Source organism: Alexandromys fortis, unplaced genomic scaffold (assembly GCF_014885135.2).
Source record: "Alexandromys fortis isolate MF-2015 unplaced genomic scaffold, M_Fortis_MF-2015_v1.1 scaffold_355, whole genome shotgun sequence".
Lineage (NCBI taxonomy): Eukaryota > Metazoa > Chordata > Mammalia > Rodentia > Cricetidae > Alexandromys > Alexandromys fortis.
This window is the reverse complement of record NW_026068241.1, coordinates 327,308-354,354: the sequence shown is the minus strand read 5'-3', so window position 1 is coordinate 354,354 and position 27,047 is coordinate 327,308. Positions and strand designations below refer to the sequence as shown.

At 34.3% G+C, this 27,047-nt stretch overlaps 1 protein-coding gene across 1 annotated transcript; it reads left to right on the top strand.

Annotated features, from left to right (window-relative positions):
• Positions 1–139: 139 nt before the first annotated feature.
• On the top strand, positions 140–26,376 carry LOC126493973 (uncharacterized). The gene is made up of 4 exons (XM_050131108.1): positions 140–959; positions 1,784–1,873; positions 16,184–18,624; positions 26,266–26,376. The coding sequence occupies exons 1-4, from the start codon at positions 140–142 to the stop codon at positions 26,374–26,376; spliced, it is 3,462 nt and encodes a 1,153-aa protein (XP_049987065.1).
• Positions 26,377–27,047: the final 671 nt, after the last annotated feature.

Genomic DNA, 27,047 nt, shown 5'->3' with positions numbered 1-27,047 from the left:
TGAATCTCTGAAAGACTGGGTGCTCTCAGGCTCAGAGAAATCCCTGGAAGATTCTGACTATGAAAGAGACTCAGCCTCTAATAATGAAAGAAAGAAAGAAGAAAAACGTCAAATGGCTTCAGATTCCATAAAACGTCTAATGGAATCTGAAAAAACAATGATGGACACTGAAATTTTCTGGATGATACCTGATTCTGAGAGTTATGCAGTAGACTCTGGTACAGAAAAAGATAGAGCATCAACGTCTAAGTTACATATGATACAGGTGGAAAAGCAAAGATCTAAGAGATATCTAATGGACTCTGACTCTGAATCAAGTGAGATGGACTCAGATTTAGAAAGATGTGTGCTAGCCTCAGCACCTATGAAACGTTTCATGGAAACAGAAACATTTCATATGAGCACTGCTAATAACAAGCCCACAAAGGATTCTTGGTCTGAAAGAGCAGTGACCTCAGACTCTGAAAGCCCTGCGATGTCCTCTGATTCTGTGAAGCACATAAAGAAAGCTGAATCATGCAAAAGTACCTGTAATTTGGAAAGACTCAAGGTGACTCACAAGTCTGAGTCTCTACAGCAGTGGATAGATGCTAAAATAGAACAGTTAGATTCTGGTCATAGTGGACACTGGGATAGCTCTGGAAAGTATCATTTTCGGTCTATAGTACCTCAAGATAGCTTTGGAAAATGTCAGGGTGACCTTCAAACATTTCAGAGTATCACTGAAAAAGATCAAGAAGACTCCAGTTCTGAAAAACATCAGGAAAAAGCTGAAAATGAAAGAGATAAAAATGAACCTGAAAATAAAGGACACCCCATAAAGGAAGAGAAAGGATTTGACAATGAGGGGTTTCAAATGGATAAGGAAAGAGAAGAACATCTCATGAAGTCTGACCATCATGATTCAGAAAATGAAGCACACCGACTTGGTGCTCGCAGAAAGGATAATCGTCCTCCAGGTATGCTAAAATATTTGTGGCCTTTAAAAAATACCTTATAAGTTTTATTAATGGCATCATAACATTTTCTCAAATGTCAGTAACTTTGATATATTTTGGTCTTAAACCACTTTAAAAAACTAATAAAAAATTCAGAGACTAAACATCATAATACCAGATTTTTATTTCACTTTCAAAAAAAAGAATATCATCTTGCTTTAGGTAATTTTTATCTCTTCTATATTATTATAAAATAAACATGAGTAACAGATAAATGCAAACTATTCCTTGAAAATTAAGGAACTTCAGGGACAACTTTATAAGAGAGGAAAGGTAATTTAAAAGCTGATGTACTTAGTCTTTTATACTTAAATCTTTTTTCCAAATAAGTAGGAAAAAAATCCTTTTATTTATTCCAGGATGATGGTAGCTAAATTTAACATTGTGTTCTTAGGACATAATAGACATTGTTTTTATAAGCATTTTTTTTACTTACTCTGTGGATTACTATGTAGCTGGATGGCTGTCCCCTGATGTCCACCTCCTTCTTGGGCTACCTCTCAGCAACTCTTTTCCCCAGATTTCTCCTACTATATATTCTGTCTGCCTGCAAACCATGCCTATCCTTTTTCCTGCCTTACTATTGGCCATTTAGATCTTTATTAGACCATCAGGTGTTCTAGACAGGCAAAGTGTTACAGCTTTACAGAGTTAAACAAATGCAGCATAAACAAAAGTAATACACCTTAACATAATATCCCAAATATTGTGTAGTAAACATCATTTTGCATAATATTATTTTATTAGTAATTGGAAATAACTGAGTCTGTTTAATCTGACTCTAGGTTTTTGGAGGCCTCTTACCCTGCCTACTAAGCTTGGTGAGGAAAAGAAAACTGAAGATCAAAAGTCTGTACAGCAAAAAGATAACAGAGGTGAGTATATGCAGTAGAAATTGTCTGAGAATTTAGTCATGCTATTTGTTAATATTTTAAAAAATAAATTCAGAATCTGAAGAGATAGAGTGGTTGTAAAGTAATATAATACACAATAATACTTAATTTAGTACTTAATACATAATAATACTAAATTATGTGATTTACTACAAAGAAAAAACAGCACAACCAAAAAGACATGAAATAAAGTCTAATAAAATATATGATATATTTGTATATATATATATATATAAAATCAACCCAGGAACTTTTTTTGCAGTATGTGGTGTTTTCCTGCAATGCTGGTTAAACTCCAAATGCTTATCTATAATGTTTTTAATAGTTTAGGATATAATTCTCCCAATAAAGTATGAAGCTCAGTGTTTTTTAATATATTCACAGATACATGCAACTACCGACTCTATTAGAGTATTTTACTAGTACAGTGACAACTCTGTACCTATTACCTATGGATCTTCCCCTACCCTTTCTTTCCCTATGAAACAACTAATCAACTTTCTGTCAAATTTCCTATTTCACTTATTTTATATGAATTGAATCATATGATGAATTCTACCTTATGACTTCATTCATTTAATTAGTATGACTAATCCAAGATTACTCTATTATAGTGTGTATCTTAACTTTTATGATTGAACAACAATCCATATTAGGCATTATCCCTTTTTATTTGTAGACCTATACATTGATGGGCATTTGGATTCATTCCATCACACATATAAGGCTACTCTCTGTTCTAAAAGATTCTGTAATGGAATATGTTTCATTTCTTGCCAGTAATATACCTAGAAGTGAAGTCGCATCAAACCCCATTATTTGTTGCTTAATGAATTGTCCCAAAGTTATATACTGTTTTGAAAGTTAATGTATACATAGAGATAACATTATACAGACTGAACAGTTTGTGTTAAAAAATAGTTAAAAAATAAAGAGAACACCAATTTGAAAGAGAGCAAAGAGGAATACACGGGAAGGAGAAAAATATGTAAATATAATAGCAAAATGTTTTTATTTATTTTAACTTTCTTTTTAATTTATTCTTTGTGTCTTTAACATGATACATTTGTTTCCCTGTCCCTTTATATCTGCCATCTGCCCTTGCAACTTCCCCATAAAATAAAATAAAATTTAAGAGAAAAAAGGAAAAAAAAATCTCGTCATGGAAATTGTACTGTGACACAGTGATTCACACAGTAAACCCTTTTATCCTTATAACTTTACTTACAAGTGTTCTTTGCAAAGTCATTAGTCTGGTTCAAGGTCTCTCTAGGACTCCTCTTTGATATCCTGTTGCACCGTGTCATGCAGATTCTGCAGTTTTGGGTCTGCAGGACTAGCCCCTTCACATGTTCCAGAATATCATAGATGGAGTGGTGGGTGGGAGAGAGTTGCCCATTCTTACCCCTCACCCCTCTCCACATGCTACAGATAAGGGAGCTGACTCTCCCCCTTCTGAGTTGAAGCACTCAGAAAAGTAGGCCCTGCTCCTCACTTGGGCAGCACAGTAGACCTGACCCTATTGGCAGAGGCACAGGTGAGCTGGTCCTAAGGGTGTGAGGGTGGAATAGCTGGTCACAGCCCCATCATCTGCCAAAATGTGGTGGTGAGGGCAAGTAAAAAATACCCTTCCTTTCTTGGCCCTACCACTTGTGGTGGTTTAGGGTGCTGACCCTCTCTCTTACCAGCTTCATCACATGGGAAAGTGGGCCGTACACCTTACCTGGACAGCATGGAAGAGCTCCTACTGACAGGGGTGAACCATCCATGAGAACATGAGCATGTGGAAGCTCTGGCCCTGCCCTTAATCTGTCATATGGTAGCGTGCAAGGGAGAGATGCCCTCTACACTTCTCACCGCCTGTGGCAGGTGGGATTGCCTACCCTGGGGTTTTAAAAGTGGATGAGCTGTCTGTGCCTCTCACCAGCTACAGCCTTTGAGAGAGTGACAAACACACCTCACCTGGGCAACACAGTAGAGCTGTCCCTGAAGGAATGGGTGTGGGAAAGCCAAGCCTGAGGACATGAAATCAGGAGAACTGACACCACCCCTTGTTCATTGCTACAAAGGATGAACTAGCCAGGGAAATGCTGGAGAGCTCACCTTGGTGGTGAAGATAAGAGAGCTGGTGGGCTGAGGAACCCTGCAACTTTCCTGGCCCAGAAGCAGAATTATGAGTTGGCCCTCCCAAAAAAAATTATTTTTAAAAATTAAATATATCTATATCTATATCTATCTACATAGATAGATATAGATATATATACTCACACACATTAGGTATATTACTTCATAATACTTTTTTCTTCTATGTGGACTATTTTATTTTCTTGCCATCAAAATCTAATCTTAATTTGACAAAATATTGTTATAGATACCTATTTTCATATTATCTATAAGTTTTCCTTTTGTTCCTTATATTTTAGACCTCGTATATAATAATACTTTTCCAATTTCAAGGTTGTAAAGTTTTCCACCTGTTTTTTTTTTTTCTATGAGCTTCATAGGTTTGTATCTTACATTTAAATAATTAGTCTATTTGGGGATATTTTTTGGCATAGTGTAATGTAAGAGAACCTTTTTTTTCAAGTGGCTGCACCTGTTATCATTTGTTAATAAAATTATTCTTTTCTGCATGGAGTGTTCTTGACACTATTGTAAAAATCAGTTTAAACTGATCCATAATTTCATGTATAGATTGTAATTTTGCCATTGAGCTTCCTGCTTATTATTGTAACAATACCACACATCATTTAAAAAAATTTTGCTGTGTGGGCATTTCAGCATCCCAAAAAGACCCTTTGTGAGCCATATTCAGAGTATCTGTCATGGTACTATATGATAAAGTTTTGTCAGCAGAGTACTGCTAAGTTGGGAGGGGTAAATTAGGACTGTATAGTACTAATTGAGGTGAAAAGTTGTTGGGAACTGTCACATTGGAACCAAGCAGTGTGCCAGATATAGCTTTGTACTATATCATTTCCATATTTACTCTTTTATATTTTTGCCTCCCCAAAACCATGGACTTGGCTGGTTAGTAGTGTTCCCCTCCTGAGAAATGAGACTCTTTATGCTGTCAGGTCATATATTTATCTTCAAACCAGTTTCCTTTTGGTCCATATTTTAAATCCAAAACTGCCCCAACTGTCTGTTGTTTATTTTCCCATTTTATTCTTATTTGTATTTAAATACCCTCCTCAAAATTCATTGATTTTTGTCTTTTCATAATGTCCCCAAGATTGCATAAATTCTGCTCACAGACATTTGTTTGATTGAGTATTCTAAGTCCTCTTACTTGCTTTTATGCCCTGTTAGTCTGTCCTCCCCGATCCATTCTTTTTGTGAGGTTTCCGTTTCCATTTTACTTTGGTATTCTTCAGTAATTCTTTATTGAACACCATTTTCCTATTCTGTATTACTTCCTTATTTCATTCAGCTATTTTGCATGTGTTCCCTTAGAAATTTTTGTAGATTTTTATCCTCTTTTCTTTGTATACTTTCTGTATAAGTTGCTTTTAGGATTTGCCTGCACCACTAACTAGGGCAAAAGTCAGTGACTGGCTAGGTCATAGGCCCTAATGCTATTATTAAGCTAAATTAATATAGTATTAAACTGTCTTCTATGTTCTTATCTTTATATCCATTGATTAGTGAATCTCATAACCGTCCTCAGAAGAACTTCTTTTTTCAATACGTGACAATTAGTACAAAGACCCACAACCAATTAGTGTGCAGAGAATAAGAGATTCGAGTGCTCAACATTAAATGAAATTTTGTGTTACACTGCCTTTTCTCAACATTCAGGGATCATTACAGAAGAAGGGATGGAAAAAAATAAAAGCCAGAAGGAGTAACTATCTGTAACAAAACAATATATGCCTATCATGAGAGCATAGTTGTACATATAAACTCAGAGTGGCTAGGGCTACATATTATGAAAGACTACCCATGCTCCAGTAGATGATCCCACAGACATACACATATAGGCAGTACTAAGTGGACTCAGAGGGTATTAAATTTAAAAGACAGCTGAAGTTGGGAGGGAAAGCTGGAGAGTGCAGAAGATGGATTGGAAGGGAGAAAATGAGTAGACTGGATCCAAAATTATATGTATGAATATTAAATATAGTACTTGTTATTAAGAAATATATATTTAACAAATGCCACTTTTTAAAAAAAATTTAGGCACAACATGTCGCTAATTCATTCTTGAAACACTATTAAGTTATTTCCAAACCCAATTCAGACACCAGTCAATGGTAAAGGAAACCTTTCAAAACAGAAGCTTAAGGAATGATTTTAATAAATCTGTGTGCAGTTTGTTCTGTTAGACCTTATCCAGGATGTCTTTTCATGAAAATTGTTACTAATAAAACCCCTATATGGCAAGATAGAAACTGAATAAATGATCCTAGTTTATACTTTTTAATCTTCCCTCATCTAGTTAGAACAAAAGCCCCTTACCAGAAAAGTCTATCTTTTACAAAAAACTTCAGGCCATTAATTCAGTCACAGGGTAACTAACAGTTAAGTTTGAGCTGACCTGAAAGCCTTGCATGCTCAGATTTTATTGTAATAGAGTTCGCAAGCCATAAATATAGTCCCAGAAGGCACATTTGTTGTCCTTGAAAACACATCCTAGGTAAAACATATATTAGTCAGACAATGTATGTTAACTGGATTCTCACTGTGGCTTCTCACCATAGAGTTTACTTTCCTTAGTTTAATTTTTAGTATAGTTCTGTCTGTTTTCAGAACAGCTGCCTAAAAGCTGATGGACCCAGGTATTTTTCTTTGATCAACATACCAGTTGATACCTTGAAATGCTTTACTTTCCATGAATGTGTGTTGAAGTGTTAGAACTAAAACTACCCCCTACCATTTCATATTCAGTGCTACCTGCTGTGATTTTAGGCTTATCCGCCAAATAAATTCAATGAACTTATAGCACCTCAAATCACCAGCCAATTAAGTTTTCCTTCAGAAAATAGGAGAAACTAACAGAAACAATTATAAAAAGCAAGTATCATTAATTCTTATTTAGAATCCTATGCCTAGATTTGTAAGGCTTATAATATATTGTTATAAAATTAGTGTATGCCATCATCAATATCTGCTATATTTTCAGTTATATGATACTTTATCAAGATATTTTCTCTTGATTTAGTTGTATGCAAATGTAACAAAAGCATTTTGTACAATATTTGTAGACAACCAGAAGTACAAGTCACAAATCTTTAAAAAACAAAAACTTTAAAAGTGGCCATATGTGATAATTCATCATTCATAGTATAACCTGATGATCAGCCTATAAAAAAATCAGTTCTTTTCTGGGGTTAGCTGCATTTAGCAATCAAATTTCTGTATTAATTATTAGACCAGTAAATAAAGTAAGTTGGGATCTTAGTGCATTGTTATAAAACACACTAATATTGAAATTGAATACAAGGCAACAGCAATGAGCCATGCCCCAGAGATGATCCAAAGTCCAATATATCAGTAGTGGTTACACTCCATGTGGTATGCTCTCCCTCAGTGTACAATATGGGAAAGAATTGGAAGTTAGGAATGCAACCAGTCTCTGTTACAAATATAACTATTATTAACATCTTGTTTTCAGACTAATTAAAAGCCAAATCCTTTCCTGTAAGCATTTTTGTGTGACCCAGAAACAGTGAAGCACTCATCATGTTTTCTGAGTTTGTGGGTACATATAGGAGTGTCTAAATTCTGACACACATTCTGAATTATTTTCTTTGAGTATAGTGATTTCTGTTTGACACAGCTTAATATTAGTTCTGAAAGAGAAAATCTATTAGAATTTGAGTATAGATTCAGGTCTAGGTTATAAGGTCATATGAAGTCAATAATAAAAAACCAAAAAAAAAAAAAATACAGTGGCAGCTTTCTGTTAGAAAAACAAAGCCAGCCAAGAAAAGCAAGCTTAGAGTCAGATTATTTCCAAGTCTCAGTGACAAACAAGAATACCCTATTTTTTTTTATCTTTCTTTTTTGGAATTTAAATTGACCTGCCCCAAAATATTTACACAGGGTGATAAAATCATCAAAAATTATGAGTAGACATCTGATGTAATGAGTGCTTATTTGAAAAAACGGTAAAGCACTTCCAGTGTATCTACATCTAGAAATTACCTGTACATATTTTTTTCTTTTAAAGTTTTTACATTTTTTTCTGTACTGGATTATCTTTCAGTACTTATAAATTAATAAGTATTTAATGTATTCATATCATTTTATCATCTGAATTAGCTACATTTTTATGAAATGTATTTTCTCCCATTGCAGTAGCAGTAAATTTAGAATTTGCAGAATTAACTTTACAACTTTATTGAGATTGTGGAAATAAAACAAATGGACAGGCAGCTGCTTTAATGATATCCATGAAGATAGGTCTTAGTGTATTAGTTCATTTGTGTTACTATAATGCAGTATAGTTATAGTTAAGCAAGTAACAGTATAAAGAAATGTTTTTTTTATTTTTAAAACAATATTATTTACATACCAATCCCAGTTCCTTCTTCTTCCACCCTTTTTGTAACATTGTTCTAAAGGTGCAACTCTTAGGGGTACATCCTGTGGTTGCATTTTGTTTAGCAGAGTCCTAAGGTGATACGGAAACAAATAAGGAACATGGAACAAATAATTGACTGTGTATTCTCTGATATCTTTTACTTATCATATAAATCATTTAGGATTCAAACCATGAGTTTTCACTTGAATGTGTTTATCTAATCTAATCACCTCCCAAAGATTCCATCTTCTAATATTGTTGCCATAATTAGGATGAGAGCCTGTGCCCCTGGAATTCCTAACAAATCTGGTTCAACCACCTATCTTTAATAAGTTTATCAAAAGAACCTAAATAATGGTGAACAGGCAAAGGAGATTTAGTCAATGTGACCAAACTGGGAAGAGTGGAAGAAATCCAGTGAAATCCCTGCAGAATTCATATTTGGCATTCTGACATAAGGTTAATGTTGTGTGAAGTTTTACTCTTAGTTTTTTGAGGGGCTCACCATTCAGCTCCCAAATAAATCATACAGGGAGGCTTATTCTTAGTTATGAATTTCCGGCCTTAGTTTGGCTTGTTTCTTGCCAGCTTTTCTTAGTTTAAATTATCCCATCTATTTTTGCCTCTGGGATATTTCCTTTTCTTACTTCTGTATATCTTACTTCCACTGTTACTCCTTGGCTGGCTACGTGACTGGTCACTGATGTCCTCCTACCTCCTTCTATTTGTACTGATTGCCTGTCAGCCTGCCTATCCTGCCTCACTATTGGACCTTCTGCTCTTTATTAAGACTAAGGTGTTTTAGACAGGCAAAGAATCACAGCTTCACTTAATTAAACAAATGCAGCATAAACAAAAAAGCAACACATCTTTACATCATTAAACAAATGTTCCATAGCATAAACAAAAGGAACACACCATAAAATAATATTCTCCAACAGATTAAGTTTTAAAAAGAAGACAAGAGGTATACATAACTAAGTCCTGGTCAAGGTATGGTTATGTCCATAATTGACTAGTATTGCCTTGACTCTGGTCAGTTCTGCATGGTGATCTGACAAGTTGTCATGGTGGTGGGATGTGAAATCTCTTTACAAGTTTTCCCTTTGGCTATCACTAAGCCTAAACCAGTACTCCCTCTGTATGATTTTTTGGGAAAATTATGATTCTGTGGGGTGACTTGGTTCACCATTCCAGGTAGCCATAGTAACAGAAATGTTCTTTTAAATGCTCTCATTTTCCTAAGCATTCCACTTACATTTTTCTACTTCTTTGTTTTTGAAAATGTCATACATGTATATAATGTATCTTATAATACCCATCTTCCCATTATCTTACTCTAATACATTTCTCTACTTATTTCATATCTTCTTTACAAATGTTTTATAACACACTGAGTCCAATTAGTGTTGCACATATACACAAGATCATCCACTAACATATGGGCAACTTACAACACTCACAATGAAAAGTGATTCTTCCTCTGCCAGGACTTTTGATTTCTCTAGTAATGGAGTTTTGACTATGCTTACAGAATCAAACATAAATTCCCTACTGTAAGGCAAGCCTTAAATCCAATCAAGAAAGTGTTTGGTGACTCCATAAACTATCTTGTCATTAATGAATAAGTGGGCATATCTTGCCTGGTGAGTTAGTATTGTAGTGTGAGGAGTACAATATTGTATAAGACCATTGATAATTTTTCTCATCAGAGAGCCCACATAGCACTTTGTAGTACTGTGAATCCAGACAAGAGAAAGGTAGTTTCATGTTCGGTTCAGGAATAATTTTTCTTTGCCCTCCAAGTAGAATGTGGACTGTCTTCAGCAATAGAGTCTTGGCATCTAGTTAAGATGGGCAACCAAGAGCAATAGATATATTCTTCATTGTTCTGGGTACCTCTCGTTGGTACTTCTCATTGGAGGAAAGTAATACATGCCTGATACTGAAATTTTCACTAAGTCCATATATTTAGAAGTCAGCATTGCTCACCCATGAGGTACTCCTATTCAAACTCCATTTAAGTATATATCTATATATATACATGATATACACACACATATAATGCATATATATATTAAATAGTTAACAAACTAGTGGAGTTTCATCAAGATGCTTAATGCATTCTTGATTTTTTTTAACCCACCCTAATCCCTCCTTTCTTCTACTCCTTGTCCCTGTCCCCACTTAAATCTTTTGTTTCCAATATTCCCCATTGTTTTTTCATAAAACATTTCCCTTCTAATTATGTGTTAAAATAATTTATTTTTATTTTATATACATTTGTGTTTTGCCTGCATTAATGTCTGTGTGAGGGTGTTGAATCCCCTATATCAAGCAGTGCTGATATTTGTGAGCTGCCATGTGAGTGCTGGGAATTGAACCCAGGTTCTCTAAAAGAGCAGTGTTCTTAACCACTGAGCCATCTCTCCTGCCCCTCAATTTATCTTTTTATTTGGGTTTCTAGATAATAGGTTCCAGTGCAGCTTTTTCATACACATTTAATTTTTGTTAATTCTTCCTTTGAGCTCTTATTTTCACATCCGCTTTAGTCCATTTCTTGCTTGAGCCATTCTACCTCTAGTAAGCCACTTCTTTCCTTTCACCTTTATTATCCTCTCTCCTCTAAATATGTCACAACAAGGCCCATTTCCAGTTTTATGGGTTTTGATTTTACTCCAGGTTAAAGTCACAAAACAAAAATCTAGAATCTAAACATAGAAATATAGAATTTGTCTTTTTGAGTCTTGGTGACTCCAGCTCTGTATAATCTCTTCTAAAACCTGTACTCTTCATTTTATTTTCTTTTACACCAGAGTAATATTCAATTGTGTATATGTACCAAACTGAAGTGCATTCTTTAGTTGATGGTTGTCTATGATTATTAGTCTTCCTAGCAATTGTGAATAGAGAGGCAAAAATGAACATGAATATGCAAGTATCTTTGTAGTAAGGTATCTGGTCCTTTAAATATATGCCTAAGAGTGGCGTCACATATATAAGACACTTTATTTAACGTTACCATGAGACTTACGTAAAACAGTTTTTATAACCTCCATCTTAAGGTGATTGAGAACTTAAACTTAATTGTAAATGACACACACATTTTATTATACTCACACACTCTGATACTGATACCACAATTTGTATATTCTAATATAACCACTAACATTAAATAATTACTTTAGTACTTTGGGTTTTGTTTTTTATAATAGGATTAAAGGGCATTTATTCAACACAGATATAGTATTAAAATAGGCTGTATATAGTTCATATATTTACTCTTACTAGTATATTTGCAATTTTATGTTTCCATGCTTTATTTCTATTTGAAATACTGTCTTTTGCATTTCTTATTATAATATAATAATTTCCTATAATATAAAAATTTCCTATAATAATATAATATCCAGAATTATATGGATTCTATAAGCTTTTGTTTGCTCAATAAAATATTTCTCTTCATTTACTTTTTAAAACAAATTTGCATGACATAATATCCTTGGTTAGCAGTTTTTATTATTTCCAGTATTTTGAATATGTCAATTGATTCTTTTCTCCCTTGAATCTTTCTATTGAGGATTCTGCAATGATTTCTTCTATGCATCATAAATAATTTCCCTACTATTTTTAATTTTTTATTTGTTATTTTGATTATGTGTTTTGTATGAATTTCTTTTTTTTTTTTTTTTTTTTTTGTTTTTCTAGACAGGGTTTCTCTGTGGTTTTGGAGCCTTTCCTGGAACTAGCTCTTGTAGACCAGGCTGGTCTCGAACTCACAGAGATCCCCCTGCCTCTGCCTCCCGAGTGCTGGGATTAAAGGCGTGCGCCACCATGGCCCGGCTTGTATGAATTTCTTTTGCTTTATATTATATTGGGGTTATATTACTTCATAGATTACTTTATTCCCTAGATTTGGGGACTTTTTTGTCCATATTTCTTCATGTAAAAATTTTCCTTTTTTACTCTTTATCCTTGAGTTTGCCAGAATATATACTGATACACTTGTCACTATCCTTCAATATCCTTATAATTTCATCACTCTTTTCTTTTTTATGTTTGGATAGATAACTTCCAATTTAACTATCATGTTATTTTATTTTCCTATTCTGTGATTAGTTTGCAGTTGATCTACTTGAGTGATTTTTTTTTTCATTTTAATTATTGTATAGTTTAACTCTTTGTTTTCTTTTTTTAAGATTTTTTTATTATGTATATACAACATTCTGCCTTCATGTATGCCCGCACACCAGAAGAGTGTGCCAAATCTCTTACAGATGGTTGTGAGCCACCATGTGGTTGCTGGGAATTGAACTTAGTACCTCTGGAAGAGCAGCCACTCTTCTGAGCCATCTCTCCAGTACCTAACTCTTTGTTTTCTATTTGATACATGTTAATTAGCATGCTATCTTTGATTCTAATGAAATTGAGATATATGTCAAAAATAATAATTATAAGTATGCTCAGAATAAGGAAAAAGCCATCAACAAAGTGAGAATTTCAATTTCTGGGTGTATATGAACGATTCCTTTGTTTTGAAAAAAAAAATCCATATTTCATTGTTGTCTTTGACTTTTCATATTTGCACATTATAAAAACATTCACCGCTCCCAGATTTTGTTCAAATGGCCTTATTCAAGAGAGAACCCCGCATTAAGTAGCCTGTTATCTAAATTTCAGTATCTCTCAGACACCTATAATATGCTATGTCTCTCTAAGAGTCTACTTCTCATTCTTTAAGGTTCATTTTCTTGGAACTTGTTCAAAACTTGGAACTGAGTTCAGAACTCCAAAACCGTAAAAGCTGGAGAGAGGAATGCTTATCTTTAAACCCACTTCTTCCAAAAGAATATGGGAGACAGAGACAGTAAAATCACTGGAGACTGTTAGACAAGCTTGACTGGCTTTTGCAGCAGTGAATAATAAGAGAGAAACTGTTTCAAACTATGTATACCACATGCCCAATTCATACAAATAAACAAACATGAATGAGTACACACATAAATGCTTCATTTACACACAAAATATTTTTAAAAATATTTGAATTTCTTTATAGAACATTTTGTGAAATTCCTTGATCAGTGATAGATTTGTAAGTTAACATAGCATTGCTTATATCCATAGTGTATTCATCAGTTTCTTAAAGATAGTAAGAATTTGTGCATATTCATCTCTGTATACAAACTCAACTTGATGGCTAGCTATCAAATGATTTTTGAAATAGTGGTAAATTTAGTGATTACTAACAATTAGTAAATAATAAAAATACAAACAATTGTATAAATAGAAAATTAGGAAGTTACCAAACAACAGTAAAAATATTATAATTAAGAGTCCTATCTAAAATAGTAAAACACGTGATAATATCAGTTAAATACTATTTCTTAGTTAGGGCTTTTATTGCTGTGAAGAGACACCATGACCACAGCAACTCTTATAAAGGAAAACTTTTAGTTTGGGCTGGCTTACAGTTTCAGAGGTTTAGTCCATTTTTGTCATGGCAGGAAGCATAGCAGCATTTAGGCAGACATGGTACCGGAGAAGAAGCTGAGGGTTCAACATCTGGAACCACAGGCAGCAGAAGATAACTACCACACTAGGCTGCCTCCACAGTGACACACTTCCTGCAACAAGGCCACATATACTCCAAAAAGACCACACCTCCTAATAGTGCCACTAGCTATGGGTCAAGCATTCAAACACATGAATCTATGAGGGTTATTTCTATTCAAACCACCACATGCTATTAGAATAATGTTTAGAAAAATACATGAATCACATGTAAATCTTTAGGATAGTATGATTAGAAACAAAAAAGTAGATCTTTAGGATAGTATGATTAGGATAGTATGATTAGCGATAACAGTGAACACTAGGTTCAATGAGAGACTCAGTCTTACAATTTTTAGGTGAAAAATAGAGGCAAATGTCTGACATTGACTCTAGTCTCCACAGGGGTATGCAGATCTGAGCAGCATGTGGATACAAGCATACATCACAAAAACAAAATAAGTTTAAAATTAAAAAATTGACATGACTGAGTACGGTATCACATTTTAATGACCTTTGTGGTTAGGTGTATCATGACAAATATTTAAACCAATTTATCATCATAAAATCATATGCTTGATATGCCCTTTTACAAATAGATAATTTTTTCATGTTGTTCAATAGTACAGTACTTCTTAATAACTGTGTACTTATTATTTGCTCTCCAGACAGATTGTGTCTTACTGTTCTATACTATTACCTTAAATAGGGAATATTATTAGAAACAGCCACACTGTCTTTTTTGTGTGTTCCTGCCAGGTAGTTACCCTTTGTCACTAATTTATACCAGTATATAATTAAAGTACATTGATACATGTACTCGAAGACCATAGCATTGAAGAAAATAATTACATTTTAAACACTTTTGACATATGATTTGGTATAGAAAATTAGTAATTTCACCTTTATTTTATATTTATTATAGAGAATATTACTTAAGGGTACTAATTATCTTCACCATTATGCAAATATCTTTAATACCATTATGTTATCAGGGGCACTAGAATAACTTCTTATACTTTTCAAAATATACTCTTATTTATTTTAGCAATAAAATCATAAAGTCTTTCAAAAAGGAAATATTTCATTATAGGCAGATCATATATGCCTTATACTAGTGAATATCTTTCAGAGTATACCTATTTGATTGTGCAACCAAAAAAGGGTAAAAATTTTTAACAAAATCTTATGGACTCCTGTGATGATAAGGGAAATTTGATGAGAAAGCTTGTCTTTGTAAAAATTTTATTACCAGTTTCTAACAGGAAATTACCATTCAGTATTCCTAAACTCTTTCCAAAATATGATTTCATGTTTATACATAAAAATATACTTGAAACATGGAGGGAATGGCAAAAAAAAGTTTATATTTTTTTAAAATTTAGTCATGTACTCTCCTATGCACCTTGATGACAAGATTGTCCATAATGAAATTCAATAATTTTAGTTCAATTTTAAAGCTAAGATATTGGTAAATATCTACATTTCCACAATGATATAACATTGAGTTCTTTTTTTTTTTTTTTTTTTTTTTTTTGGTTTTTCGAGACAGGATCTCTTTGTAGCTTTGAAGTCTGTCCTGGAACTAGCTCTTGTAGACCAGGCTGACCTTGAACTCACAGAGATCTGCCTGCCTCTGCCTCCTGAGTGATGGGATTAAAGGTGTGTGCCACCACTGCCCTGCTAACATTAACTTCTTGATAACTATAGAAGATATAGATGCTGTTAACTCTCATACCACAATGTATATCAAATACAAGGATATGTTTTTTCTCTCTAAACATGGAGATTTTATATATTAAAAATGGAATAGCCCAGGAACAAATAAAGTTCTTAAAATTTCTAGAAATACAATGAAACAATGTAGATAGCTTTATTGTAACAAATTTGTAAAGCTATAGTATATTCGTCACAGCATTTTGTAAATTCTTAGATAGTGATTTATTTTCTAAAGTGTTAGCTCTGTCAACTTGAAGAAAATGACTATCAGAAGTAAATGACCATGTTTTATTTATAGCTTAAAAAGCTTCAAATGAAATTTAATTGAGAAGAAAATTTAGGGTCATGGCCTCCCCTTAAAAATCAAATAAAACTCACCATAATACTTTGAAGGAAATTGTTTTGTTTACTCAGATTTCTATTGTAATGTGAACATTAAAGTTAGATTCATTATATATTTGTTTACTCTTGCTCATACATTATTCTTCTCTCAGTTTGCAGAAGTCAGTTAACAAGATACAAGAATGAAGACAAAACTGTGAGATTCAAAGAGGCATCTTCAAGTCTCAGTGCCATGCAGCTGTCACAGGGGAAAAAAAAGGAAAAACATGGCTATAGTTTTTCCCCAGACTCTCATACATACACCGGTGAGAAGTATCACAGAAAAGCCAGCCGGAAAATATCTGTCTATAAGCGCCATTGCAGGGAGTATAGATATGCCCATGGTTTTGAGAGTTTAAAGTATCAAATTACTCCTATTCCTCTAAGTTCTGAGACTTGCACCTCTAATGTATCATCACTTGTTGGCAGCCCAAATTCTAAGAGTTCTAAGTCTGTCACAAGACAGAAGACTCGAAGAAGTATTACATCTTCTTTGGATGTGGGAACTCAAAGATGCGCCAGATGTTTTATGGAAATCAGTAACTCTTCTTTTCATAAATGCTCCACAAATTCTGATGATTCTGACTCGGACTCTTCTTTACATAGCCAAATTTTCTCAGATTCTAAATGTTCTTTGGGTTCTAAAACTGGTAGACACGTGAAGACTTCTCGAAATAGCCCTTTATCTCGATCCCTGGATCCTGAGCATTGTGTGGGCATCCGCTGCTCTCTGAACAGGGAAGATTTTAAATCTTCTTTGGATTCCACCTCTTATTTACATTGTGAAAGTTGTTCAGCTCTCCAAAACCTTAAGAAATCTGCCGCTACCCAAACCATTCCTATAAAATCTGAAAAAATCATGGGCCAGCATAGTACCTCTGGCCACATAATGTCGACACCAAAAAGATTATCTGCAAGTGAAAGCAAATTCAGTCTTACTGCCCAAACTCAAAATAAGGATAATTCTGATGATAGCATTATTAAACTTATCAGTGCTAGATATATCAAAGATGAGGCTGATGTTGAAAACAAACTTCTTTCCAAAGATGAGACAGACCATGAAGATGAGACAAATACTGAAGAGGAAACAGATGTTGAAGATGAAACAGACACTGAAGATGAAGACAACAAAGATAAGAAAGATCCCAAAGATAAATCTGATCCCGATGGCAGTGATCCTAAAGATGGAAACTCTGAAAATAATACTGATAACAATAGTGGGTCTGATCCTAGTGGTGCTTCTGGGCCTACAAGTGGGCCTGATTCCATCAAGGATGGTGACTCTAAAAATGGAACTGATCATAACAATGAATCTGACCCTGCCATTGATAAGGCCTCTGGCAGTGATGCTAATTTGAAATATTACACTGATTTAGGCAATGCTCCTGATCTGACAGAAGATGTCAATCAACACAATAATGCTGACTCCAAGGGTAGCACAACTCCAAACTCTGCCTCTGGAAACAAAAATAGAACTGTGCTGGACTATATTTCTAGTTCCAACTATGATTCTTTTCCTAGAAATGAAACTGGACAAGGAAACAATACTTACTCTGAGACTATTAGACCAATTTCCAACAGTTTTTACTTTATCCAAAATGAAACTGATCCTAAGAACAACCCTAGCCCCCAAAATAGCCATGGACTCCCAAAAGATACCGAGTCTAACTATAATACCAAACCCAGTAATGCTACTAGCCCCAATGTTGTACCTAACAATGTGTCTGACTCTAACTATGACACAGAACCTTCTAGCACTGCTAATCACAAACATACAGCTGCCATAAAATATTATTCAGGCCTTAATGATATCACAGGGTTTACGTATGAAGTAAGATCAAGTTTTCTATTCAGCCCAAACTATTTTGGCAGAAAGAAATATGCTAGTATAACTAGCTTTGCACTTAGCACTATCAATACCATTGATACTAGCAACATCATCAGCTGTACTGCTGCTATTAGCTCTCAGTTTACTGCTGGAAAAAACTATGCCCCAGAAAATAAACATTTCCTTAGTCATTTAAATGGATTCAACATTATAATCAAAAATATTCAGAATGATCATAATTCTTCTAATACCAGCAATATTAACATTCTAACTGATAGTGAATTAAAAGCCAGTTCTATATCATCATCTATTCTTAAAATTGTTTATAGAAATATCTCACATTTTATTACTGGCACAAATCATACTTCTTATCCTGATTTTTCGATAACCTCTGAATTTTCTGATCCACTTGAATTTGTTAGAGCTTATATAATTTTTGATAACCAAAATATTGGTGCTCAGTTCCAAAACACTACTGGGTACATGGACCCTTATACTTCTAAGTATGCCACTGGGTCAACGGATGCCCTTGATTCCAAAGAATCTGGCTGTTTAAAAGATTTTTTGGGGGTCCAGAATCCAATTGGCATCAAGGATCCTTCTCATTTCAAGATTATTTCCAATCTAAATATTCCACTCCACAGTTTTGATGTTAAAGTTGAAGCTGAACTACCAGATCTTATGAAGTTTGGTGTATCATCAGGTGCTGTGAATAATTTATTTAAGGTAAGTTTACATAAATAACATTTCAAATTCATTCTCATTTTCTTGTAACTTTAGCATTAGGTTATTGATTTTAGTTTAAAATTAATGGATATGTAAACTGTGGAATAGTGGAGACAAAGTCCAGTATTATTTATTTTACATGAGAAAGGCTATAGTGTGATTTTTCAATAGGAAATATTTATCTTCTATACATTGGTGAATGGAAAACTAACCGAATAGGCTGTAATAGACTGTTCTACTTTTCTACTTTCTTAGTAATGTTTGAATAGTTCGTGAATGTAAACCTAGTTACAAGCAAGCCGGTAGATTTTACATAAGTATCGCTCACATGTACCCTTGTTTGGCTATTCACCTTAGAGAAAAGGTGAAGGGAATTATGGAAGGGATGGGACAGAAGGAAGGAGGAAAAAAAGAAGAACAATCAAAATTAATCAAGTATTGTGAATGAAACCATTTAACCAAAATCAACTTTGAAAACACTGATATTTTTAAGAAGGGTTCTTGAAGTAGCTTTGGCATTCTAAACTCTCATTTACTTTAAAATAAATAACACGAGTTATTTTGATGACATGTAAGAAAGCAAAACCCACTAATAGATTTTATAACTTTTAGTTTAAAATCTGTTTATCTTATTTTTCTTTATAATAAATAAACCTATGTTTTAGCAATTATTTCCTCTAGTATGAATTATATTCACAAATTAAGATTACTTAAGTACATAGAGAACTATTTTTGACAATAACAAAGTACAGTTATTTTTGTGTAACTTTACCAACACATTATCAATAAAGCATGATTAAGTCGATGTACATTGCATTTTATACAATAGACAAGGTTAACAAACTTAAATTTGACTTCAATGTCTGTGCAAATGTTCAACTTCATGTAATTTGCTTTTTTTAAATAAGTAAATGAATACAACTATACACTTACAGTGAAGCACAGATTCAAATAATCAAAATAGAAGTACAAAATTATCTCCTTAATGCTTTTACTTTGATAGAGAACAGTTTTATGGTTTTTCCCTAGAGACAGCATCTTCGTAGAAACAGCAAGTATGGTTTTTATGTTTTTCTTATATAAACTTATAGCTCATATTGGGTAGTTATAAGTAATAAAAGAGTATTGCTCAGATAAAATATTTAGAATTTAAAGAGTTTTTTCTTGTCTTTCCATTTCTCTCAAGTGAACCTTTGTTTGCATTAGTATGAAAAAATTTGAAATATTAGTTTATTCTTTTGGTATTCTTGGCCAAATGAAAGCATGGTTTTAAAGTTTTATCTTTCTCTATTAAATATACCTTCCTTTTTTTTTAATCTGTGGCTTTCTGTGTAGCTGGGTGACTGGACCCTGGAGTCCCCCTCTCCTCCTTTTCTCACTCCTCAATCTTCTCGTATTTATTCTCTCTGTCTGCCAGCCCCATCTATCCCTCTCCTGCCTGGCTATTACCCACTCAGCTCTTTATTAGACCAATCAGGTGTTTTAGACAGGCAAAGTAACAAATGTTTCAGAGCATAAACAAATGTAGCACTTTTATAGGTTATTTTTTTATTAAAAATTTCTGCCTCCTCCCCGCCTCTGCCTCCTATTCCCCTCCCCCGCCCCCGCGCTCACCTCTCCCTCCCTCTACAGCCCTAAGAGCAGTCAGGGTTCCCTGCCCTGTGGGAAGTCCAAGGTCCTCCCCACTCCATCCAGGTCTAGGAAGGTGAGCATCCAAACAGACTAGGCTCCCACAAAGCCAGTACGTGCAGTAGCATCAAAACCCAGTGCCATTGTTCTTGGCTTCTCAGCAGCCCTCATTGTCCGCCATGTTCAGAGACTCCGGTTTTATCCCATGCTTTCTTAGAGCCAGTCCAGCTGGCCTTGGTGAGTTTCCAATACATCAGCTCCATTGTCTCAGTGTGTGGGTGCCCCCCTCGCGATCCTGACTTACTTCCTCATGTTCTCCCTCCTTCTGCTCCTCATTTGGACCATGGAAGCACAGTCCGGTGCTCCAATGTGGCTCTCTGTCTCTATCTCCTTCGATTGCCAGATGAAGATTCTATGATCATATGCAAGATATTCATCAGTATGACTATAGGGTAGGGCCATTTCAGGCTACCTCTCCTCAACTGCCCAAGGAACTAGCTGGGGACATCTCCCTGGACACCTGGGAACCCCTCTAGGGTCAAGTCTCTTGACAACTCTAAAATTGGCTCCCTTAATTAAGATATATACTTCCATGCTCCCGTATCTAGCCTTCCTTTATCCCAACCATCCCATTCCCCAAAGTTCTTCCCATCCTCCCCTTCTCACTTTTCTCTCCCCATCTCCCTTTTTGCCCATCCCACCCCACCCCCAGTTCCCAGTTTTTGCCCGGCAATCTTGTCTACTTACAATATCCAGGAGGATAACTATATGTTTTTCTTTGGGTTCACCTTCTTATTTAGCTTCTCTAGGATCACTAATTATAGGCTCAATGTCCTTTATTTATGGCTAGAAACCAATTATGAGTGAGTACATCCCATGTTCCTCTTTTTGAGTCTGGCTTACCTCACTCAGGATAGTGTTTTCTATTTCCATCCATTTGCATGCAAAATTCAAGATGTCATTGTTTTTTACCGCTGAGTAGTACTCTAATATGTATATATTCCACACTTTCTTCATCCATTCTTCCATTGAAGGGCATCTAGGTTGTTTCCAGGTTCTGTCTATTACAAATAATGCTGCTATGAACATAGTTGAACAAATACTTTTGTAGTATGATAGGGCATCTCTTGGGTATATTCCCAAGAGTGGTATTGCTGGGTCCTGGGGCAGGTTGATCCCAAATTTCCTGAGAAATCACCACACTGATTTCCAAAGTGGTTGCACAAGTTTGCATTCCCACCAGCAATGGATGAGGGTACCCCTTACTCCACAACCTCTCCAGCAAAGGCTATCATTGGTGTTTTTGATTTTAGCCATTCTGACAGGTGTAAGATGGTATCTCAAAGTTGTTTTGATTTGCATTTCCCTGATCGCTAAGGAAATTGAGCATGACCTTAAGTGTCTTTTGGCCATTTGAACTTCTTCTGTTGAGAATTATCTGTTCAGTTCCGTGCCCCAATTTTTTAAGCACATTTTAAGCTAATATTCCACAACATTTCCTCTTTTGTCAAAATAAAAAAGGAAAGGTTTTAACTGTAACATAATAAAACTATGTACAACAAAACAGTTATCCAGTAAGTATTACATTTACTATATTTAGTCTATTTGTATTTTGCAAATTTAGAGAAAATACTCCATTATCTATCTTAGATAATCCAAAATTTTATACCTGATTTACTTTCTATCCTAACTAAGGAAAACTGCAAATATAACTATCGAGGCTTCAACTCCATGAAAAGCCTTAGAAGGATGTAATATTACCTAACAACAGAGAAATCGGCTGCCATAAGAGTCATCCAAAGTTTCTCTGAAATTTTAGGGCGTCCATCTTTAGCCTACAGACCTAGACAGACTCTGGCAGACTCTTCTGTGAAGCAGAAAATTTGAAGGATTGTCCTACCTGGTTTTGGCAATGTGCAGGAGTCACTTTCCTGTGAGTCCTGCATGGGCAGTCTGTACAGCATATGCTCAAGTAGTCAAGGCAAGAGCAGGCACTTTCCCAAATGGCTAGCCTTCCCTCATTGAAAGTAAACTCCCTATATAGTTTCATCATTCTTTAATGAAGTAAATTGGTGATTGCAGGAGCAGGTGTATCTCACTGTCATGAAAAGCCATATGTTAATAAAACATTTTAAATGTCATATTCTATAGCCTTTGAATGTATGAAGATCATTTATCTGTCTAAACTATACTTGTTTATAACCTTGAAAACCTAAGGTGACTATAAGTTTAATTATTACAGATTAACTATTAACCTCATTTCTTAATTATGCTTTGCATTTTAAATGATCTGTATAAGCACATTACCCCAACCAAGAGTAAAAACATATGTACAGTATAAGAAAATTACTTTCAATTTGTATAAATATAACAAAAGCCATGCCAATGCAAAATATCTGAGATTAATAGTTGTCCTTTTATTGTATATTCCTATATTCTTTTAAATGATAAAAAAAATCCACAATAAACCAAATAACCAAAGAACACCCACCCTATCTCTTGGGAATGTGGGCATTGTGTTCTCTATATTGCTTACTGTTGTCTGTGGGAGAAGGCATCTTTAGGGGTCCTTGATAAAATTGAGATAATGACCAAGTCCTGGGAAGATCAGCTGCAGCCTTGGTTGATAGATATCATCTGTCAAGATTCAGTAGGTCTCCCCTGATCAAACTTGATCCATTATTGATCCTGAAGGAATCTACAGTCTCCTGTCTCATGTAAGATCAAAAGCAAAACCTATTCTCCAAAGCAGCACATCTTTTAAGTTTCACTTTACAGATACATAATTTTACTTCCATTTTAAAGTTAAGGCATTCTTAAAGTATATAAGCTGGTTTATTTCAGTAGTCTCTCAATTCCAGTTGCTTTAGCAGCTATCATTTGCTTCTCAGCAATCAAAAAATTCAAAAGCAACACAAAAACATACAGAATCTAGACTTTCTGTGTATTTCCTATCTCAATGTGGCCTTTTCTATTTTTACTATTTTACTTCTCTCTTTAAACACTTTATTGATTTTAATATATTTCTTTCTTTGTTTTACTGTCTATCTTTTTTTTCTTAAGCCTACTCACATTGTTATACACACTGTAACCTTTTGGAAGATTTTTTTTTCTATCTGGATCTGTCTTCTTACATATCGCTAGTCTTTTTTGATCACATGAACCTTTAAACTCTTAGCTAAGAGACATGACTATGAATTCTGTACAGCTTTGGAGGCTGACTCTGCCCACTTCTAATTTGGTGAAAGCCAATTCTAAAGTTCTCAGCTAGGTTGAAGGTAAGTTTGACCAGGAACTGTATGCAACCCCCAGCTATGGAATGCTTGTGTCCTGCAGTGTGACAGGCATTTTTCACTTAGATTTTTGTTTCTATAAAGTGTGGAAAAGACTGTTTAAGTGCTCTGTTCTAAGATAGAGTTTCTTTTTTTTAATTTATTAAAATATCTTTTTTTTTCATTTTATGTGCCAATCCAAGTTCCCAGTCCCTCCCCTTCTCCTGTTCCCTCCACCTTACCCCCTTATCTCCCCCCACCATCCACTCCGCAGAGAGGGTAAGGCACATTGCTTTGAGGAAGGACCAAGGCCCTCCCTACTATATCTAGGTCGAGTAAGATATCCTTCCAAAGAAAATATATTCCCAAAACGTCAGGGCAAGCAGTAGGAATAAATCTTGGTCCCACTGCCAATGGGACCAGAAGTCTAAGGTAGAGTTTCTTAAAAGAGCCACATCATTTTTTCCAGCTTTCTTGGGCACTAGGAATATTCAGGCCTCATGTTGGAGTGCCAAAAGATTCTTGGGTTATTTTTTTTTTCATTATTTTGGCTCTTTGGAGGGACCCACCACCAATCTACCAAATAAATACACACACGGAGACTTATTCTTACTTACGATTGCCCAGCTTTAACTTGGCTTGTTTTTAGCCAGATTTTTCTTAAATTATCTCATCTACCTTTTGCCTCTGTGCTTTTATGTTTCTCTACTATATATACCTTTCTTTTTTTTTTCTTAATCTATGGCTTTCTGTGTAGCTGGGTGACTGGACCCTGGAGTCCCTCTCTCCTTCTCCTTTTCTGACTCCTCAATCTTCTTCCCAGATTTCTCGTATTTATTCTCTCTGTCTGCCAGCCCCAGCTATCCCTCTCCTGCCTGGCTATTACCCACTCAGCTCTTTATTAGATCAATCAGGTGTTTTAGACAGGCAAAGTAACAGAGCTTACAAAGCAACGTAAAAGAATGCAACACATCTTTGCATTATTAAACAAATGTTCCACAGCATAAACAAATGTATCAGATTTTAAACTAATATTTCATAACAGGACATTTATACATTTAATTAGTTTGTTTAATAGAACTTAAAAGAAATGTTAAATGCCCACATAGTCTAGAAAATGCAATATCCTTCAAAAATGTATACCTCAATATATTTACATAGATATAATCAATTTTCCCACTCCTTGCTTTTTATGAGTATGCTATATTTTCTTACAGTTGAAGATGTGTTTCTTAGAAATTTTCTGTCTGACATACCACGAAAGATCTCCTGTTCAAAGATAAAGGCAACTTGCTCAAGGTCTGTTAATTGTTCAACTTCTTTACTTAGAGGACCATCAGTTTACCAGACATTACCATAAAGTATCTATTTGATATAACAATTTAATATTTTTACATGTTACTAAAGTGTTTGATGGTCTCTTAATGTTATATTACTTGCCAGATAAGGACTTTTATCATTCATATTTTCATAGTGTTTAGTTATTGAACGAGGGCCACTGTTGTGTTAGACAAGTGATCTACCATTTAACTACAGCTATAACTAAGAAAGGGACTTGAAAATGTTCAGTTTGATATAATAAACTGAATTGTATTCTCTTTTTGGTATAGTTAAAGGTTTCAAATTGAAAGTAACCGAAGTAATACTCTCCAAAAATTCTGAGAGGAAAAAAAAACCTGAGCATTTAAAAAAAAAAAAAAAAAAAGAAAGCCTCTACTAATGTAAATCTTTCAATTTTTCTCTTTTTAATTTGTGAGAAAAATCATCATTAATCTTATAATATATAAAGATGTTGCCAGGTGAGGTGGCATATGTCTTTAATTCCAGCACTCCAGGGGCAAAAACAATGAGATAGATCTCTGTGAGTTCTACATAGCCTCATCTACATAGCACATTCCACATAGACCAATGAATGCTATATAAGACTCTGTCTCATACAAGAAAAATTTATTTGAATTTTCTTTTAAACTTTTCTCCATATTTATGTTATGTGTAGTTTTCTAAGGCAAATACAGACGTACAAAGGCATAAGCGAGGAATCCAAAGTGAACCAGTTGTCCCAAGTTCTGGATAAGGAATACCTTTGTTACTGCTCTTGTGTATAGAAAAATAAATGCCTGTGATCCTTTCTGGAAAAAGAAAACTCAGATCATAATTTTCCTGATTTTTCAGGGATTCTTATCCAATTCTCTTTATTATAGGATCAGAGCTACATTTTTCATCACGTAAATTGTATACTACAAATAGGTACTGGTAATAGCTAAATAAATACATAGTGATAGACAATGAAGAAAGAAAAGTGTTATAGGCCCTGAATAATAATTATAGATAATTATATAAGAGTCTCAACCAGAAAAAATTACTAAGATTATTAATTATGAGGGTTTAAGCAAAATTAAATAGCATATAATTAAACATATAGAGTTAATTTGTATATTAGCTATAGCTTTCTATTTTAGCAATCAAATATAGTAAATAGAGCATTAATGTAATATATCATATATATATATAGGTTACAAAGTAAATATCACTATGGTTCCATCTTAATATTTTAAGAAATAGTATTTTCCCTGTTATTATAAGGTAATCATAGCAGTTGCTAGGGTAAGGACTTGAATTTTTCAAGGATCGCAATATTCAATGTTTTCTATTACAATAATTATTTGAAATACTCTAAGCAGAAATACATTTTTTTACTACCACTTATATTCCTTAGTTTGTTTTTATCCTGTTGTTGCAGCTAAAACTCCAGTTAGCAGACAAACCTTGGCCTTTGATTAATGAAAAGAATACCTTGAGATGGAAAAGACGAAAGCACAACCAAGAAGGTTCTGAGAATATGAGCAAATAACTTCAAAAAGAACTACAAAGATTCCTGAGCAATGTTTATTATTCTTAGATATTCTCCACATTATATGTCCAAGCTTTTATTTTCTGTTGTGGTCGCAAATATTCAAAGTACCATGTAGCATTTGCCCCCATCCATATTACTTACATATGGTAGACTCTGGAATTAGGAAGAGGACACACTGTAATCTTCTCTAGACATACAAAAATAAATTTTATTGTTAGGTATTCAAAATATAGACATGTTTTTCAAGCAGAAATTCTTCCTTGTATTCTCAAGACAGTTTTACCTTTAAAATACTTTTAAGGCATATCTTATTTATGTCTTATAGATTTGTGGTGACCATTCTAGATTTAAAAAAACACATAATGAATACCTACTTCATTGTTAATCTTAATTGTTGTTGTTGCTACTGTCTTGTGAGTATGAGGCTCAAAATTAAAATAGTTAAGACTCATCATTATTGTTCAGTGTTTGTTTAACTTTCTATTTGTCTCATTCAAGTGAAGCTATCTATGGGGTCCTCCTGTAAGAAACAACATATTGTATAGGACTTAACAAGATAACTAAAAAATTATCAAAATAAAGAAAAATTTCTTTTCAATTAGAAAGCAGAGCTGGGTTTCTAGGCATATTTGAATAAACACCTATTTGACTGTTGAATTTCAGGTACA

Excerpts from the sequence above, each read along its gene's own strand:
- LOC126493973 (XM_050131108.1), top strand. The coding sequence starts at position 140 with ATGGAATCTGAAAAAACAATGATGGACACTGAAATTTTCTGGATGATA. Across the intron at positions 1,874-16,183 it reads ACAGCAAAAAGATAACAGAG|TTTGCAGAAGTCAGTTAACA; the intron begins GTGAGTATATGC and ends TTCTTCTCTCAG. Across the intron at positions 18,625-26,265 it reads CTGTGAATAATTTATTTAAG|CTAAAACTCCAGTTAGCAGA; the intron begins GTAAGTTTACAT and ends CTGTTGTTGCAG.